The sequence below is a fragment of the Erithacus rubecula genome (assembly GCF_903797595.1).
Source record: "Erithacus rubecula genome assembly, chromosome: 1".
NCBI classification, from domain to species: domain Eukaryota; kingdom Metazoa; phylum Chordata; class Aves; order Passeriformes; family Muscicapidae; genus Erithacus; species Erithacus rubecula.
In genome coordinates, this window is record NC_136658.1 from 19,512,235 (window position 1) to 19,531,951 (window position 19,717).

General features: G+C 41.0%; 1 protein-coding gene across 12 annotated transcripts in view; it reads right to left on the bottom strand.

The window, feature by feature from the left end:
• The window catches only part of ST3GAL6 (ST3 beta-galactoside alpha-2,3-sialyltransferase 6), an 85,000-nt gene that overhangs the window by 14,559 nt on the left and 50,724 nt on the right, over positions 1 to 19,717 (bottom strand). For 7 of the 12 annotated variants that reach the window (XM_079310305.1, XM_079310310.1, XM_079310309.1 and 4 more), the window contains 5 exons: positions 9,263 to 9,362; positions 8,418 to 8,498; positions 7,093 to 7,170; positions 4,923 to 5,026; positions 3,096 to 3,159 (listed from right to left, as the gene is read on the bottom strand). In XM_079310305.1, coding sequence (XP_079166431.1) covers positions 3,096 to 3,159; positions 4,923 to 5,026; positions 7,093 to 7,170; positions 8,418 to 8,498; positions 9,263 to 9,362 — 427 coding nt within the window. Of the gene's footprint in view, positions 1 to 3,095; positions 3,160 to 4,922; positions 5,027 to 7,092; positions 7,171 to 8,417; positions 8,499 to 9,262; positions 9,363 to 17,990; positions 18,127 to 19,717 lie in introns of those variants that run through there. The other 5 variants (XM_079310313.1, XM_079310312.1, XM_079310306.1 and 2 more) reach the window with 3 other exon arrangements.

The following is a 19,717-nucleotide window of genomic DNA, read 5'->3' on the forward strand; positions in this document are numbered from 1 at the left end:
AATTAAAACAATCAGCTTTTAATCCCTGTCAGGCTCAGGGAGTCAAAGTGGGCTGGCTGAAATGGGAAGTCTGGCAATGTGCTGTTCTAAATTGCTTCCTCACCTGACACTTCCAGTATTCAAATGTCTTCAGTTATGTTCCTAAGTCTTAAGTTCACAGTAATACTGAGTCCACTAACAACAATAAGCAGGGAGGGAAACTGCACGTAAAAAACCAGAGCATAGTATCATAGAAAACTAACACATGACATAGAGATAAAAAACATGTAGCAAGGCTGAACTGCATTTAAAGGCTCTTAAGTTAAATAAACTGACCTGCACTTATAGCAGATCAGAGGACAACACACCAATTTTCAGCAGACTGTTACTCTCAGATAACTTTACCACTCACTTCTTAAAATTTCCTTTTCATAATGTTTTCAAATTAAACAACCCCAAACACTTACCCTTCCTCCAAATCAATATACTGACAAGAGAAATTAGTTTAGATATCCTTAAACAACATCAGGTGTGCCTACAAGTAACATGTAACAGATTGCAGTGTCTGGATGTTTAGCTTCCCATCAGTACTGATGACAGTAAAAAATATCAAGCCCTTGGCTATAACAACAGCTGTAGTAAAGGTCTGAGTGACAAAGGGACTGCCTTTATGTGTCAGAGATCTACTAAGAGTACAAATGGATCCCAATGCAAACACCATGGTAACTGATCTCCAATGTCTGCAGGAAGTAGTCAATCAAACCACTGCCCTATTCAGGAGGTGTACAAGAGCCTCAATCTCAAGGACAGGCCTTGGCTTATGTATTTTGCTTATACAGTGAAATGCTAAAAGAAACATTTTTCTAATCCATAGAAGAAAAAGATTGCTAAATGGAACTGCAGCCTCTAAAGGTCAACAAGTTTGCATCCTCCACATTCCACTAAAACACTGTTTCAGTGGAAAAAGAAAAAAGATCTCAGACTCAGCTCCTTTTAACACACACCCCCATAGTCACTTGAGGAATGCAAATTATTTCCTTTGAGGTTATTTGGTGAAAGGAGGATGCAGAGGTCACATTTTGTTGACTTGGGATTGTGTAAATGTGCTTTAAGAATTGTTGAGCTCAGAGTCCTTAGAGTAATCAGCGAGGAGCTGAAGTCACAACTGAACTAAAGTCAGTGACACCATTCATTTCCAAACTCTTTGGGACAGCTACAACTTTACACAGTGAGAAATTGACCTAAGTTTGGGAACTGACACTGTCTGGGAAAAAAAAACCAAAACCTCTGATGCTCACTCTGTATAGAGTTCCCCAAGTTGTACACAAATACACACCACAGACTTCTATAGTGCTATCTAGCCTAGCATTTGTCTGCCTTAAAATGCATTTATAGGGAAATCTGGTTTGTGTTCTGCCAAGAAGGCTGAATTGGACAACTGCATTACAGAGCTGCCTAATAATTCTCTATCACTGGAGAACATTGTTAGGATTAATTCCTAAGGAGTTTCACTTTTAAAAGGCACCATATCTCAGTGAAATACATGTATAAAAACTCTTCTCAACTACAGTGATTCATGCCTTAAGACTGCTGTACATAGAAGCTGACAGATCTAGAAAGAATATATTGTATAAAGTCACCGTATGCTTGATTTGTTTATATTATTGCTTATTAAATACTACAATCTCTCATTTTGCTTCAGTACCACTAAGTATGTTACTTTCAATAAAATGAAGCATACTTCCCAGAATACTAACTGTATCTCAGAGAATCTAACACTCAAAGGATGAATACCAATTTCCTCACTTTTCATCTACAGAACAGGAATTTCCATTTAAAAGGTACAAGCATCTCTGTTTTATAGCACTAACAATTAAAGTCCTGAACTTATGGTTGCAGGAAATTTCTAACAGAACATTAGGCATTCTCCTTCAAACTCCAAATGAAAGAGCAGTTTCTGTCAGCCAATCCTGTATAAATTTACTCCATTAACACACTCTTCATAGAAAATACAGAGTTTTACTTTTTTCCTTCCTTAAGGGTAAACATGAACATCCTAATAACAGACAAAACAGAGAAAGAAAGGAGTACACTAGGGGAAAAAAAGCCAAAAACAACTGTCTTAAAACAAATTCTTAAGTTTGAACATATTCCACCCAAGGAACTGTGATCCCGATATTTGACTTCAATAGCAGCAATCCTGTATGATCTCCGTAATTAAAAAACAAAAACAAGTACAGCCAACCTCAGGGTTATTTGAATTCAACTCTTAAAAAGTCTATATATTAACATCACATCTGGCAGGTTGTCAGCCCATTTGCTAAGAATGCAAGCCTAAGGAGTCATCTGCATCATTCTGAACACAGGACTTTAGTCTACTTGCCAACCCTATCTGCAAAATATCCCAACAAAAGCCAAAAAAACCAAGATGCACAAACACAAAGGCCCTTCAAAACAAAACCAAACTTCCTGGCAGATGTGGCTTCCAACAAGAGTTTTAAACTAATTTAATCTATCTAATCCATGGGAAGCAAGCTATCTAAGGCATGCTTCCCTTTTGTGCCACTCCCTTGTTACTCCCAAAAGGACAGCCTGCCTCTCCTGTCTTCCCAGGTCTCCCTCATCCACAAGGAAAGGAAGTGGAGCCTGTGCAGGAACAAGGGTGCACACTGCAGGCAGGCGATGCACAGGCACAGGGACATGCCCAAGATTTGTTCTGCATGGAAGCAGACATTGGTTTGCACCTACTTATCTCAAACACTGTCCATCTTAGACTGAATTTGCAAGAGGAGGTCACATTCCATCTAAGTATAAAAAGATACTACAGAAGATGGGATTGCATTCAGCGAGCAAATTTCTAACACGCTTATAAAAGGAATTCTCTAAGTTAAAGCTCCCTCACAGAATAATTTTCTTGCATGCTGGTGCTATTGAAGTATAAAACCAAGCCTACTTAAACCTTGGAATCACTATACACTGCTTGGATCATGTCAGTCTACTCCATGTCTTAACTAACTTGAGCAATTTTAGGATAACCCCACAAACATTCTTTTTCAGATACGTACTAAATATTAAAAATGCAACCAATAGAAACAGTAGTAAATAAACCATCTCACCTGTCTTCTTCATTGGGAAGGCCACAGTTCTGCAATCTTGAAAGGGCTAAACGAAAAAATTGTTCTAAAAAGCAAATATAAACAAAATCAATGGAAACATTCAGTATGTGCAATACAAAAATAAGCATGTCACCCTGACCACAATGTTTTTAAACACAGCAGTGCACTGTGCATAAAAACATCAAAGTAAGAACACTTGCAATTTAGTGTCACAGATCAATCAATGATGCCAAAGAAATTCAAGCTCCGGAGTTCTTCTGGCTCAAAATACAGAATAGCATGAGATTTTTATTATTAAAAAAAATTTTAAAAATTTAGTTACAGTAAATAAGAACTGGAAAAATTTCCAAGATCCACATCCTAACTGACTTTGTTTTTTCTTCTACCCACCTTCAGCTGATTCAAGAGGATTCATACAGACAGGGACAGTAACAGCATTATGTATCTTCAGAGAAGACATCAATTCCAGCCTGTGGCAAACCTGGACAGAGACACCTTTCCAGCCCATACCTGATGGGTAGGCTCCTGTGGGCCACTTAATTTGCCTCAGAGGAAAAATCAACTCATTCCCAAATGTAGTTTTCCTCACTGTACCCCAGAAAGTGCAGGAAAAGGCACCATGCCTGTTACCACTGATGGAGGGCAAATCTAAAAGTCTAAAGCCCAGACTAAGAAGTGCACTGTCAGTGTTAAAATAATCTGAAATTTGAGATTTTATAACCCTTTCAAAAGGGTGGCTAAGGCCCTTAGGGTGTCAGCCCTATTTACTCTGGCTCGACCAACATAGGCAGTGGGAATGTGCCAGCAAACCTTTCCACAGGTCTAGCAGCCAGGCAGTGTCACCAGTTCCCCCCTGTGGCACCTGTAACACCTTCCCTGGTAGGAGCAGCCAGCTCAGTGGTGTGATTTAGCCCCAGATGTGGCACAGTGTCACACACCCACTCAGTCTCCACCACTTGATAGGTAGGAGAAGCAGAAAAAGCTAAAAAGTATATGGAAAGGAAAGAAAGAGAGGAATAAAACCCAAGAAAAACAAGTGATGAAGAACACAGTTGCTCACCACCTACTGCCTGATGCCAGTCCCAGGCAGCAGCCAGCCCCTCCTGTACAGCTCCCCACCAGTTTAAGTACTGAGCCTGTTTTATGGCATAGAATAGCCATTTTCCAGCTGGGGTCAGTTGCCCTGGCAATCCTCCCCTGGGCCTCTTGTGCACCTGCCCTCTAGCAGAGCACTGGAAACTGAGAAGTCCTTGTTTTAGAGTAAGCACTACTTAGCAACAATTAGAACATCCATGTGTTGTCAACATTATTCTCATGCTGAATCCCAAACACAGCACTGTACCACCAAGAAGAAAATTAACTCTATTCCAGTCAAAACTAGGACAGCAAAAGGAAAGTTTCCCTGATGTAACCACCTAAACCCGAGGACTTCTGCCTCATTAGGACTCTGGATTCCAACCAACTTAGATGTGCTGACTGAAATCCATCACACTAACTCAGTATTTCCCCTAGCAAAGTATAGCTGAGTATTTTTAGCACTCCAGCCCATATACAAACAGAAGGAAGCTGGATAAGGTCCACTCTTGCTCACTCACACCTTTTTTGGAGCTTCTCTGCTCAGAGGGGCAACCTCAACCCAGTGTTTTACTTGTCAGAAACAGGAAGGTGTCAGGTCAGAGGAACTGAACCAAACCATTAAGACACTGCTAGACCCCCCCAAAAGGATTAGCATTAGTACACAAGAAAGATCATGGCCAGAGATTCAGGTGGCTTTACAAGCCATTTAGGTGCTTCTGATTTAAAATAAAGTACATGGGAAATACAAACCTGCTCTCCTTATTCCATAAGGTAGTTCAAACTTATTGCTCCCTTGGAACTGTGCCACTCTGATAAAATCATTAGCACACAGGAACGGGTATATTTTGTCATCACTGATGAAGGAAAAAAGAAAGAAGTCTCAAAATCCACATGATGTACCTGCCTAAGCCAGTAAGTCATTCAATTTCTTTGTAAAAAGCTCTCGTTATTCTACTATTACCATTTCTATTGTATTATCACCCATTTTTAAAAGAAAAAAATTCCATGAACACAAGGAAAGCAAACAGAGATGATGCAGAATGGGAAGATCTTACAACAGAAAATACAGGCTAAGAGTGAGACAGAAAATTTGTCTATTTGTACAACTTACATAGACCCACTAACAGCATGTGACAAAAAGCTTACACCATGAGACCACATATTTAAGAGATTACATAACCCAAGAAGAGAGTGATTAACTTCAGGTTTGGAAAGTACAAAACAGAAGTAGCAAGGAAAACTGAGAGTTATTATTGTACATGGCAATTTAGTAAGTAAGAACAGGATTTGAATCAAGGTCCATTAACGTGAAAATACCATCTCCTGATTTGAGCTGCACTCCTATTCCAAACAAGTGGCACTACATGACTGTTGACATTAACAGTCATTCAAGTTGTTTGGGGCAACAGGGACATATCAATGCAGCAAAACAGTACAGAGTTCTCATGACCACATTACATTCATCTTGGGTAACTCGGGTAACTCTAGCAGAGTCCCACTCCTTAGCAGCTGCAGCACATGGGCTGTGATCCTGCAGTGCATCTTCTGGCTTAAGCAGATGGCTGAAAGGATCCCAGTGCATTCACATCAGGGCCACCCCAGGATGAGATGCACAGTGTGTGGGGATCATAAGGAGGTCTACCTCAAAAGCACATTCTTCCTGCAAGCTAGAACATGATGGCATTATACCTTCTAAGTGACAAGCTAAGAAGAATGGGTCATTTCTTTTGTCAAAAAACAGAAACAAGAGAAAAGGGTCTCTCATATCAGGGAAAGGACTTTTACTGCTAGGTGCAGCAAAATGAGTGAACAGCAGATGCAAACATGTCCCATGTCACCATGGCCTTGGCTTCACCTTTGAATTAGCTAAGCACACAGTCAGTGTACTGGTTGACTTTGTAATGATCCTGCATATTCGGTCTTAGACTAAAATATTAACACAGAAGTATACAGTCATTAGAAAACCTAATGTTAATAAAAAAACCCCCAGTCAGCACATGACTTGTTTGCCCATTAAGAATATTAATGGCTGTTAAGAAAACCAACCTTATCTTTCAGTTTCCCAAATCAACTCACTCTCTAAGCTCTATGTATTCAGAAGATACTGACAGTAAAAAAGATGAAAAAAACCCAAAACAAAACACTATAGCCCACATACTGAGAAATGGGCCATAGCTTAACTAAAGCAAGACCACCTAGCTTTGAGACATAATGCACTAAATACCCATATTAAATTTAGTAACTTGCTATGCTGTTCAGAAGCAGCTGGTAAGCTCAGACAATAATTTACCTACTGAGAAAAGACTTCTAGTTCTAGCTCTTCTAGCTCTGGTTCCTTTCCAATAAGTAATTCTGTGAGGTTAGAAATCCTTTCAACCTGCCCAGGCTATTACCGAAGTGCACAGAACAGATCTCCAGCTCATGCGAACTATCTCTATAAAAAAGCTATGGAAATGTGCGACACTGTCCTAGCTGTGCACATAACACCTTCTGCTGTGTGCCACTGAGTCCATTCCTGCCCCTTTGCTGAACACTAGAGCTACCCTGCTACAGCCAACACACAGACAGCCTGGGCACAATCCATGGGCAAGGGAAATAGGATCACCTCACTAGACCAGGAGCTGACCGAAACTCGAAGACTGCAAGTCTGCTTTGGGTGGCACGAAGTTTACTTGCTTCTATGCGCTTTAAAATCCACAACAGCCACGTTTTCTTATATGCAAGAAGTACCAGGGGAAGAAAAAGCCATAGTGTCTTTGTGCAGAGGTTTAAGACTCCTCAGTCACAACTTGGTTTAATCTTGCCAAGCTTTCTCAGGGTAGTACTCAATGTTTGCTCCAAAATGTGTAAATACCCCAGTTCTACCTCAGTCAGCACAGCCTTTCCTTCCCCTCCACCTCAATTCCCACAGAAGACTCACCCCAGTAAAGACTCAAATGCTGGTTTCAGGAGACAAGTGTCCAGTGCATTTCTCCTCTCTACAGCTGTAGATGGTAGCCTGCAAAAGCCAATTCCAAATAAACAGCAAAATCAGGAATGGGTAGCAGAAACAAGGTAGGGAAACTTGGACAAATCAAATTAGTAAAAGCTGATTACTAAGTTAAGATCACACCAAGATTTCATTACTACCTCCCCTTGACAGAGATGAAACTTTCTTATTGCAGCACAATTACTTTTACTAGCAAAGGCTTTTATCTCACACTGCTGCTCCAAGGGGGCTGTGACTTCCCTTGCTCAGCAAGTATCAAAGCAGGCATAATCAAAAGTGAGAACTGAGGCCAACCTCCAGAGAAGCAGGACTCCTGGGCTCAATCACCCCTGCAGCCATTCCAGATAGCATCCCCATCACTCCTCAGGGAGGAGACGAAGTCTTGTTTGGAGAAGGAAATACAGTACTTTAAGGAAAATTAGATTCTTTGGGGATAAGTCATTCCACTCATAATAAGGCTAAGACTTCTAAGCATATTCCCAACTTGGAAATTCAGCCCAATTAATCACAAATACAAAGCCCAGAAGGCAAGGTAAAGTTCAGTGTGAGCAACATGTGCCTCTGGATTGCATGAAGAAGGATGAAACCACCATATTAAAACCACAAGCCTAAGAGACCATTAAGGTTAATTGATTTTGGTAACCTCAAGTTCTTACATGAATGCTGACGCTGAGAAAGCACCCTGAGAATCTATCAGCTGGCCACCTTGTTGCTTTCCAGCATCAGCCCCACAGATGGCATTTTGCAGGACAGCTTCAGAGAGAAGAGAGGTCTGCTTTGAAGTTTTAGCATAGGTGCTCATCAGTCCCACAAATCTAACTGCAGGAAGTCACAAGCACAAGAGCTGCCTATACACACACTTGAACACAAGTGGAACACAACTCTGGTTTAGTAAAGTTTTAAGCACTGAAGTTGCAGCCAAGCTGTGCTAACTTTATTCAGGTATAACTCAGCATTGCACAAATTTGAAAATTGTAAGCCAACGTCCTTCCAACAGTTCACTGCTTGTTAGAGACAGTTACTGGAAGCAGCCATGAATATTAAACAAACACTGGAAACATAACATGGACAAATTTCTTTCAGACAGACACCTTACCACTGTGTTTACAACAGGTGCAGCCACTGGACCCAACTGTACAATTGAGCAGGAAGCCTACAGACAAAGGCTACAGATTTTAGCCTGAATCCCTCCCACCTATCCAAAACAAAAAAAAACCCACAACCCCATAACAATAATATTCAACTGCTGAACTTACTGATCGTAACTGATCGTAAATCCACTAGTCACATAGGAAGGAGAAGCCCTCACAGAGGAAGTCTGTCCATAAAAGCTAATCCTGCAAAAAGGGAAATGTCACAACACTGTGGTTTGCTGTGAACAGAAACCACAACAGAAAGCTATTTGTATCAATTGTACACCATAAACAAGATAAAGGGAGCACATTAACCACTACTTGAAAAAATTATTACTTCGTAACACTATGGTCAGTCCTGGTCACAGCTGTGCCAAGACCAATGGAAACTCAACTTCTTCAAGTAAGTGCCCAAAATTTAGGTCCCAAGCCACTTGTCCTGTGAGCCTGTAGAGAGTAAAGCCTCAATGCCCTCAAGGGCTGCTGCTGCTGGGCCTCAAAAAATTTCAGCTTTTCCAAAGGTGCCCCCTGCACCTAGTTATTCTTGTGTGGAGAAGGCCTCTTCCACATCACTTATCAAGACATTTAATGGAACAAACTGACACTAAACCCACATGGGGTGGAGGGAGATGTAGATACCTTATTTCTGCACTTCATGTAACTCCTCACCTGAACATCTATCTGAACCTCAGTGGGGCTCCCTACCACAGAGGTCCTGACCTCTCCATAAAACCAGGCTCAAAATAATTACTAGATTTGAAACACGAGAACAGGCGACAGGACAGAACAATCATATTGATTCTCTCAGAGTACCAAAAGACCTCAACCACAGAACACATACAAACAGAACAGTAATCACTTACAATGATTACAAGTAAACACTTACAGAGCAACACAAGAACTCACAGACACATCTCTCATACAGCCATGAGGTGTCTGTACTCTAAATGAACAAATCATCACCATACCAGTAGAAGTTATTTCTCCACAGATTTCCATGCAGGATACCATACATAACAGCAGCAGCCAGGATAAAAAACAGAAGAAGTCGTTTCATGACTGATGATCCTGAAACGTAAGAAAAAACAAGAAACTGAAACACAAGGTGAACTAATGCATCAATATTTTCTAAAGTATCTGGAAACCTACAAAAGAAAAGCTATTGTTATTAGAAACACTCTCTACCACAAGTCTGACAGGTGATCCCTCCACTTGGGTTTCTCACACAAAGAACCCAGTGCCAGGAGCTGAATGCTGTTTTGCACCTACCACATGTGTGTACTCTGCACAGAAGCATGGGTTCACTCTAAGTTCTCTCTGAGGCCATGTGAGAACTGCTCTGTCCACTGGCAACCAAAGAAACCAGTTGGCCATTATATTCTCCTGCATCTTGTGCCATACCCTATCAGTTTCCATAATTACACAGTTAAACAAGCATTGGCACAAGTGCAGGAGGCAGATAGGCTGATGAAACAGAGCAGGGTATAAGCTGCCACAAAATTCTATTGCTTTTTTTAGGCTCACTGAATGTTCTCAAAGTCCAGTTTTGACATTTAAAGCCGCACTGAAAGTATCTGTTTATACCTGCAGTCTTCAGCCCCTGACACAAGCCAAACTTCACTGGTCAAACAACAGAAAAATGTTATTTTCACACATTGCAAAATGAGGACGAGAAGTTAGGACCCCATCTGTTGCACTTGCAAAATTATGGAGAAGCATCAGAAAAAGTGTCCCTTTTTCAAATAGAGTTTTCACCTCATTGCACAGTCTAGTAAAAGAAAAACAGAGAAATATCAGAAACTCGCGTATCTGGCAAGACAGACTCAAGGAAAATCAAGTCCTGTATCGCTCACATCTTGCACAGTGAGCAGCCTTTTCAGTAGCTATGAATGAACTGTTGTTGCTTGATCTTGTTAAAGTCCAAAATAGCCACTTCAGCCACAAGTTACCATGGAAATTTACTTGACAGGTACAATCTTCTAGTATTCCACTTCTCCCCTAACAGTGTTATGATTACTTGAGTGAAACAAGCCACTACTTCCTCATTTTTTTCTACTCTTATTTTTCACCAGAATTTAATTCTAGAGTTAGAGATGTGGTTTTATAACAGTACCCACCAGTAACAAAGTCATGCAATGAACCAGGTAAAAATCTTTCCATCTTAAGTATATCCATCAGGCTGCTCTATTCTGGAAGAAATACTTCATAGGCTGCAGCTGTTGCAATTTCAATCTTTCAACTCTTTGGGAAGTAGCACTGCCGCTTCACAGCTCCAATTCCCTTGATTCTACTCGAAGGGTCACTGCAAATTTTTCTTGACAGTCACTCTCAACTTCTAGTGCAATCTCGAAGTTTTTGCAGTAATTCAGTAACAGTTTTTCCCTAGAACTCCACAAAGAGAGGAAAACTCACCTACCAGGTTCAGCCAAGTGTCATTAACAGCAACTGGCTCAATCTCCAGTGCCATGACAAGACACACACAGGACAAGTGAGGGGTCAGGCCCAGTAGGCAGGTCTGGCTTGACCAACCTGATCTCCTTGTATGACAGGGTGACCTGCACAGAAGGCAAGGGAAAGGCTGTGTATGTACAGTCCTTTATAAAGCCTTAGACAGCATTTCCCACAGCATTCTCCTGGAGAAACTGGCAGCTCATTGTTTGGATGGGTGTGCTCTCCACTTGGTAAAAAGCTGGCTGAGCCCAAATACAGGTGGGGAACAGAGTTACATGCAACTGGCAGCCAGTCTGCAGGGAGTTTCCCAGGGCTCAGTCCTGTTTAATATTCTTAAAGGAAAGATATGGTCTGGACAAGGGGATCAAGTACACTCTGTCACTTTGCAGGTAACACCAAGCTGAGTGGGAGTGTTGATCTGCTGGACTGCAGGAAGGCTCTGCAGAAGGATCTGGACAGGCTGGATCAATGTGCCAAGGTCAACTGGAGGAGGTTCAACAAGGCCAAGTCAAACTCCTCTGTCTGGGTCACAACAACCCCAGGCTGGGGGAAGAGTGGCTGGAAAGCTGCCTGGCAGAAAAGAACCTGAGAGTGCTGGTAAACATCTGCTGAGCATGAACCAGTGTGTGTCCACATGGCCAACAACACCCTGGTCTGGATCAGCAAGGATGTGGCCAGGGAGATGAGGGAAGAGATCACTCACTCCTCTGTTCTCTGGACTGGTGAGGCCATACCTTGAACCCTGTGCTCAGTTTTGGGCCCCTAAGTACAAGACAGAGGTGCCAGAACAAGTCCAGAGAAGGGCAAGGCTGGTGCAGTGTCTGGAGAAGCAGCAGCTCAGTGGGGACCTTACCACCTGAAATGAATTTGTAACACGGTGGAGGTCAGACTCTTCTCCCAGGCAACAAGTGACAGAACAAGTAGAAACAGCCTCAAGTTGCATCAGTGGACATTTAAATTAGGTATCAGAGGACAAAAAAACCTGAAAGTGTTGTCAAGCACTGAAATGTCTGCCCAGGGAAGTGGTTGAGTCACCATTTCTGAAGGTATTTAAAAGATGGCTAGATGTGACACTTGAGGACACGTATGAGTAATGGATCTGGCAGTGTAAGGCTCATGGTTAGATTCCATAATCTTCTCCAACCTCAATGATGCTATTATTTACCTGCAAAAGACAATGCATTCTCTAGTAGCTTTTTTCCCTTCACTATTAGTACTTTTACCCCCTCCTGCTGTGAAAAGGTTTCCCAGAACATCCCACTAAAATGTTTATCCTTACTCCCTAATTCAATCAATGTAAACTTCAGTTAAACAAAACGTATCAAACCAGCTCTTCAGACAAAGCTGCTAAATTAGCAGCTCATTAACTTGCTGATTTTGCTGACTTCAGCATAAGAAAGAACATTGCTGAAAAGTCAGACCAAGCTACCTAACAGAGGAAAGACAAGGAAAAACAGCCCATTAAGGATTTATTAAAAATCGAAAGTATTATTCATAACAGCATTTTTCACAGAGGGAAAAAGAAATTGTTCCATTTGCAAAATAGCTACAAAGATATTCATACAGCCTGGGGAAAAAAAAAAAATCATTAAAACAGAAGAACAGAAGTCAGCATAATTCCAAACAAGATCATAAGGGATCTGTAACAACTTCCAGTGTTTTATGTAGGACACTCAGCCTGGCACTTGGGTAATAATGGGTCCACGACAGTTCTAAACAACAAATCATTAAGAGTTTACCTAACTCAGCACTCAGATACATTAAATAGTCTTTAATTATGCAGGTATCCTCTCACCATCCCATCCCCCAGTGCATGGATTCGTTCTGTGTTTGAGAAAAGTTCTGCAGCCAAGAAGGTCTTCCCTAAGAAGACTGTTTTTCTTAATCTGGTTTAGTAAACAGAACCATTGCCCTGTTTACAGAAGAAATTATTCTGGTATGTTTAATGATGACAGCATCTTCCTTCCTATTTTAGAACAGCTGAGTATTGTAGAAAATTAATCAAAGGGAAACAAACTCCTACAATGCAAATACTGCACTAGAAAATTCCCTTCAGCAGACACAAGAAAATAGGGAATTGAGAAGAGAGTTCAGATGGAAAACAGCAGTTCCATTCCAGTTTATTTACTTCAACACAAGAGCCAGCAGAACTGATTTAAGCCCATCAAGCCAAGTGACAGAGGCCATGGCTCCCTCCCTTAGGTCGATGTCAATCAGAATTAAGCAGAACAAGGAAGACAAAGGTGGAACTCAACTATTCCATTTCCTCCTCTTTCTTAAAACCCTACAGTGACCTACACAATAAATGCAAGGACCAAGGAACCCAGTATGACCATGTCTGATGATCTTGTTATCAGCTGGTCAATTTTGTGAAAGCGAGCAATGGGATACATAAGTGCTGCAAAAAAATTCACAGGCATTTTTTTTAATAGTAATCTAAGCTGACTTTGTGGATCAACTTCCCACCTCTCCCAGAGGACAGAGTTACAATTACAAAATTAGACAAGACTGGCTCTGTTATGGTATTAAGACAATCTCAGAGATCAGCCTGCATCTCCTATTGGCAGACAGATGCCCCCAAGCTCCCATCAATCCACCAGACTCATTTCCATATATGATTATTAACGATGTAAGACCTAAGGATAATATTTTTTTCCCTTGATGGAAGCAGGGAACCCCCCTCCCTGTCAAAGGCACATCATTGCTTATAGTTAGTCTTTATTCTAGTACAGAGTGGTATCTCCTATGAACCACTCTCAGACTCTCTGTTTATCTTCCAACTTACACTTGCAGTTGATGTAGTCATGCCACAAAATAAACCTGCAGGAATCTACAGCTATTGAACTGGGCAATCAAACCATCACCTTTCTCTCTAAACACTCACAAGCCTTCCCTTCTTTTTTAAAAATTAGTTAGTGTTAGCAGCACAATGCAGGAGGCTTTTCTATCTGTCCTACTTACTTTTCTATCTGTCCTACTATAGTTAAATACTTACTACCTCTACTTCAGTAGTAGTCAAAGTACCTTTGACTACTACTGAAGTAGAGGTAGTAAGTATTTAACTATAAAGCAGTTACTACTAAATTAAATACCTTGCAGCTTAAAACAATCACAGCTCCATAAACTGCCACAAGGCTATGTAAGTTCTTTGCTGCTGCCAGTAAGTGACAGCCTGAAAACTTCAGCTCTCTGGGATCACTGATTCCTAGCTCTTGTAGTTGTGGGGGAGGAAGTGAGCTTGAAAATATGCTTTGAGCAGACCTTGAAATTTAAAGGGACAACAAAAAAAGCACATAAAAACATTATAAAGGTTTAAAAAGAAACATCAGAATTTTTAAGATGTAGTCAGTATTTTGTGGGTTTGAACTTCTGACCTGCAGCACTGCTTCCTTTTGGTCTGGATGTAGCACATGCCTGGTGAAACAACCATGCTGTAAAAGGATAACTGAGGAAGGAGTTCATCATCATCATCATTATCATCATCTTTCTCCAGTTAAACTGCAAAACATGAGGACATTATGGCACCAGTGTATTTCTTCTACCAAATCTAAAAACACCATTCATCACTCACACTTCCAGTTCTTGCTCTAAGTATGTGCCTAACTGCATTGTTCATTAATTATCCCCCTCTTCAGGAAGAGAATGCTGCAGAGACTATACAACAGTACTGCCACACAATCTAAAAGGTACTGAAGTGGCTGAGTCAGTCTAGTGCCTTCCCTCACTCCCAGGCACTTGAAATTCTCATAATTTCCAGTGTTCTTTTTTATTTTAGATTAAGAAACAAGAAGTCCTCACAAATATTGTTTAAGTGAGATGTATTGGGTTATCCTAGCAAAGGGGCTCAGATTTAGAACTAGTTTTCCAACTCTCCAACAACACAGACTTGGTTTTGAAGTTGTACATTTAGCAGCATCAGAACTGAGAAAGGTTCTTGTTAACCTGTCCTGCCCCACATCAAACCAAAGCAGTTATTCCTGTTCCTAAAAACCTGTACAAACCATGACACTAAGAAAACCTGAGATTTTACTGCATCAAAATGTCACTAAGGACTGTCAGCTATACCACACATGTATGAAACTGCTGCCAAAGTTATTCCCTGCAGTGGAAGGTAAGACACTTTCTGCCCTAATCTCTTCCAACAACATGGGGATGAACAGTAGAGGAATCATTTGCTGTCTTTGACAACTGATAACTTCTTTCTCTCCAAGAGCAAACCAAACTACCAATTTTACTTACAGTATGCAGTTATATGGAAAACAAAGGAAAAAAAAAAAAAAGACAGTTTTACTCCAAACATGACTTCTTCTCTGCTAAGGAGAGTTTCCAATGTTTCCCCAATCATTTCCTCCCTGTCCAAATACTGCAGCAAGCCTGATGACAAATAGAAAGATAACCTTTTCTCCAAGTACCCAACATCAAGCTATAATGTCCAGTAGACATGACATCACAGCAGTAGAATTGTTTAATAGATTTAATCAATCTTTGCTTTTTATCAGTTCCTACAGCCAGAAATGCAGCCTGTTGACATTAATTCACTGTGGAGACACAGTCTAGAGCCCTGCCCATTTTTGACCTTGTGTGGTATTTCAGGACAGGCTGCAACAAATTGGTTTTAGGGCCTAAGTGCTTGTCTCCCTCCCCTTCATCATCCTGCTAATGGTGAAACATATTCTGTACCCCAAGAGACAGCAATACATTTATTACTTTGTGGACAATTCAGGATTCTTTTATTCCATTTTTGTCTTTTGATAATAGACACTGGTGCTTGTTCTGCAGTGCAAAACAGCCTGTTGGGCCAAGCAAAATGAAAAAGCAACTTAGTATTTTTCCCTGATTGTTATTTCAGTCTACTTTTGCCCAGAGTCTACAAGATATCTGCATCACCTCCCCTCTTGTGTGGCTGTGCAGACATATTTATAATCTCAAACTCATCCCACACAGGCTAAAGGATACTGATAAAGATTTCAAGTCTAGCTAAATCTACTGTATTTTCATCTCCTCCTAATACTAATTTATCTAGACAGCACATCTGGTGGAAGAGGAAGGTTAGCTGCCTTCCCCAAAGGCAGCAAGAACAATCACAGTTTGTCTCTGCCTTTTGGGCAGAACAGACAACACAGCACCTAAAGCTCTCCAAACCCCATCTCCAGACCCATACAGTCTCACCTCATCAGATCGAACAAGATCAGAAAAACCCAAGTTTGTAGCCTTCAAAGGCAACGTGTCTTCAATACAGAGGCTTTGACAAAAGTTGCAAAAGGCCTCCATGTCCTGACTTACAGTCTCATCACCATGGTCATACTCCCTTGCCCTTGCTGCATGACAGAAGGTGCCATCTGTTTAGTGGTTAACTCCTTCCTCCCTCTTCTTCCCTCCTTCTGCCTGAGGACCCAGCTCTTACACGTTCTCCACAGCAGGGGCAGAATCCAAAAGAAATTAGAGGCTGCATGCACACATCAGACTTTCTTGGAGAGCAAGAAGGCATGTATACAAGTCCAGGTCAAGTTACAAGCTTTTTAAAGCTTACTGAAACAGGTCCCAGTTCAGCTGCAATGGAAAATGCTGTGATCCTATTCTCTGAGGCACCACAATTACATGCATTGTTTCACAGAGATACCATTTTTGGGCCTACTGATGCAAAACTTCACATCACTTCTAAATTACAGGAAATACTAGTTCCACGGATGAAAAACAGTAGCACAAAGCATCAGCCAGTTCATCCTGGCAGAAAATCCTGGTAAGTAAAATACAAGGGAGCATTGGGGTTGGGTACCACTGAAATAAATGAACCTCACATTGGAGCAGTTTTCAGTGTATTGTCTGAGGCTGAGTTCTTTAGCCCTGCTGAGAGGCAGAACATGCCACCTCCAGCTTGGGGCTATCACAGGGTTGCTATGCCACCCTAGAGATCTGAGCTAGTATTTTGGCTGATTATCACAGTGCAGTGTGGATTCCTGGCACCAGCTCAAGGTGACAGCATGCTCCATGGCATGGTACAGACACACAACTGAACTGCAAGCACAAAAAAGAGGTAACTGGATTAATATTTTAATCTGCTAAATGTTTAATTATTTTTTTCCCTCCAAGATAGAAAATAATATTCTTTAATATTCCAAGATGGCTTAGGACTCGTTCTAGTAATAGACACACAGTTAAACACTGCTAACTTAAGCTTAAAAGTCAGCCCTGGACAGATCCAAATGCAACTTGCAGCTTTGAGGGGCAAGAGAATAATAACTATTGGATTTCCATCTCACTGGTGCTTTTTAAGTATCACAAATTTCCAGAAATCTTGCCTATAATCACAATCAAGAGTGAGATCAAGCCCGCACCATCATCTTCTTGCCCATTTTTGTGCAGATGAGGGAGGACAAGAAGCAGACAATTTATGCAAAGGCACATATAAGTTTGGAACAGACATTTCCATATGCTTTCCCTGTCCTGACCCTCTACAGCCCTCCCAACAACACACTTCACTTCTTTTCCCTCCCTCTTCCTCCCATGTACTTGGAAAACTGACAAGTGGTTTCTGTCATGGCCAGCAGTCAGAAATGCAGTGCAGTAAATGAACAATTATTTGGAGTTTGGTCAGAAGCTAACCTGTGCCTGCAAAGTCAAACAAGCATGAACTAAGCACCGACAGCTCTGCTTCCTCAACTCCCAAAGCTCTAGCCAAACAGGTCTAATTGTATCTTTAAAAAAAATATAAAACCCCCACACACAAAGTCAGTAATACAACCTTAGAGGCAGACCTTTTCCCAGCCCTCTTACATTCTCCCAGATTAACCTTTAAAGCTTTAGCCAGCCTAAACTAGGTTGCTATTTATATATTGCACATCACAGGTGTCTGTATAATAAGTGAAAAAAATAAATATGCATGCATATATCCATGCAGATCTTCTGCAGGCTGTGGTGACAACACTGCTCCTTCCCAGTCTGTTTCCCCTTTTCTTTCCACTCTTTTTCCAGAAGGGACTGAAATATAAACAAGCCATGGGACATGTTTTGGGGGATCAGAGTTCAGGCTATTTTCTTCTCATACTTTGACTTACACAACTGAAAGGTTTCAGTCAACTGACTGAGCTGCTCTTCCTGCAAGAATCATGATTTTGAGTTGTTTTGCTTCTTCACCTCCTTTGAAAAAAGCCAAGATCACAGAAATACTACACAATGCTTGAAAAAATTAAAAATTATTGATAGAAATATATGCAACCCAGTAATAAATCAATTACTCATTCATACTACTGTTCTTTGTCCACAAGTGCCTGCAGAGCCAGAGGATTAAGGTCAAACCAGCAATCCTTCTTAGGTTTCCCAGAGAGAAGAAAAATGGAAAAAAGTGGAAGGGGAAATGGACAGAAAAAGGCGAATTAGTCACGTTTCAAAACAGTTCAGTTACAAACCCTATCTGGCTCAACATTTTTTCCTCCAGGAACTATGATCAATCTAAACAAATAAACGTCCAACCAGAAAATGTGAGCTGTATTTATTATACGTGCACATTCACCACAGCATGAAGTTCACCTTAAAACAGGACACGCTTTGTCTTCTAACAATGCCTAGGATATCCAAAACATCCTGGCTGATTTGGAGCTAGGGATTTAACCTCAGCTCTCACTAAAAGGGCTTAAATTATAAAACTAAATCTACCAGTCAGTTTGGGGGAAACAAGGACAAACCTCAACACCAGGTTAAAGTAAATTCCCTCCAAAAAAACCAAATACACAAAAACCACAACACCAAAGCCCACCCGCAAACAAAATCAGGCTATCAAGGGCATGGGGTTTTTGTTGCCTTTTCTTCCTGGATAAGAGAGGGCTGATTTACTAGCTTCACTACCAGCACCTGAAGATTTAAATGCTCCCCCATCTACACTGACAATAAATCCCAAACAGATCAGACTACTTTCTCACTTCAGTGTAACAGCATCAATCCTGATCCATACTGATGTCACAATCTGTCCCTAAATAGAAACAGGTGCTTTTTGTGTGACTAGCTTTCACAGTAACATTTGTAAACCCCAGTCATGACAAATTTCAAATGCACTAGGACTGCCATCATCAGATGGCACAGCTTTTTACTGTCATTTTTATTGTCGATATTTTGCCATATTTAAAAAGGAACAAGCTACATTAAGCAGGTTTGGGTGGATTAAGAGGCTCAGAAAATAGGTGTGAACATGTACCTAGCCAGCATATAAAACTCAACTGTTAAATTTTCATTTAAATAACATGTCAAACATGTCTGGAGGCAGAGACTCAAACGCTGTTTCTTCGTTTTTGCTGTGTTGCTCTGTCCTACCTCAACTGTCAAAGAAAAAATAAAAACAAACCCCTGCTACCACCACCCCAAAAAACTCCCCTAAAACAAAACAAAACAAAACCAAACCCTAAATACCCAGCTGTTTGTGATGCAATTTACCCCACTAGCAAATTCTTCAAGTCAATCTGCTGCAAGGCATCTGTGCAGATGAGAGCTCTGGGAGTCTCAGCAAAACAAGTGAAAAGTGTAAAGCTAAATTAATTCAGGGAGGGAGGAAAATGGAGATAAGTGGTAGCACTCACCCCACACTACTAAAAAATCTTGGCAGCTTCTCACAGTAGGGATCCTGCCAGCTCGGAGAAATCTGCAGGACACCAGCAGTTTGAGCAGCTAGTCTGATAATGCTAATGCCTTACATTTCCCTGTGCTCTCAGTGAATGCATTGACTTTGCCTTTGGATCATGAAAATCACAACATGAAACTTCAGAGCTAACTACTATCAGAAAACTCACTCCAAACTGACAGTGCCAAACTGGAAAAACTTGAATATGGTAAATATTAAGACTATTTTCACAAGCCTTCTTCATACACAGCTTTGTTTTCTTAGCACTGAAGCTCAAATACATTATTTACAATAACAACAAAAGCACCCGTAAGAAAAGCTCTAATGAGCCGCTTCATAATCACGGGAATGCTCAGTGGACATA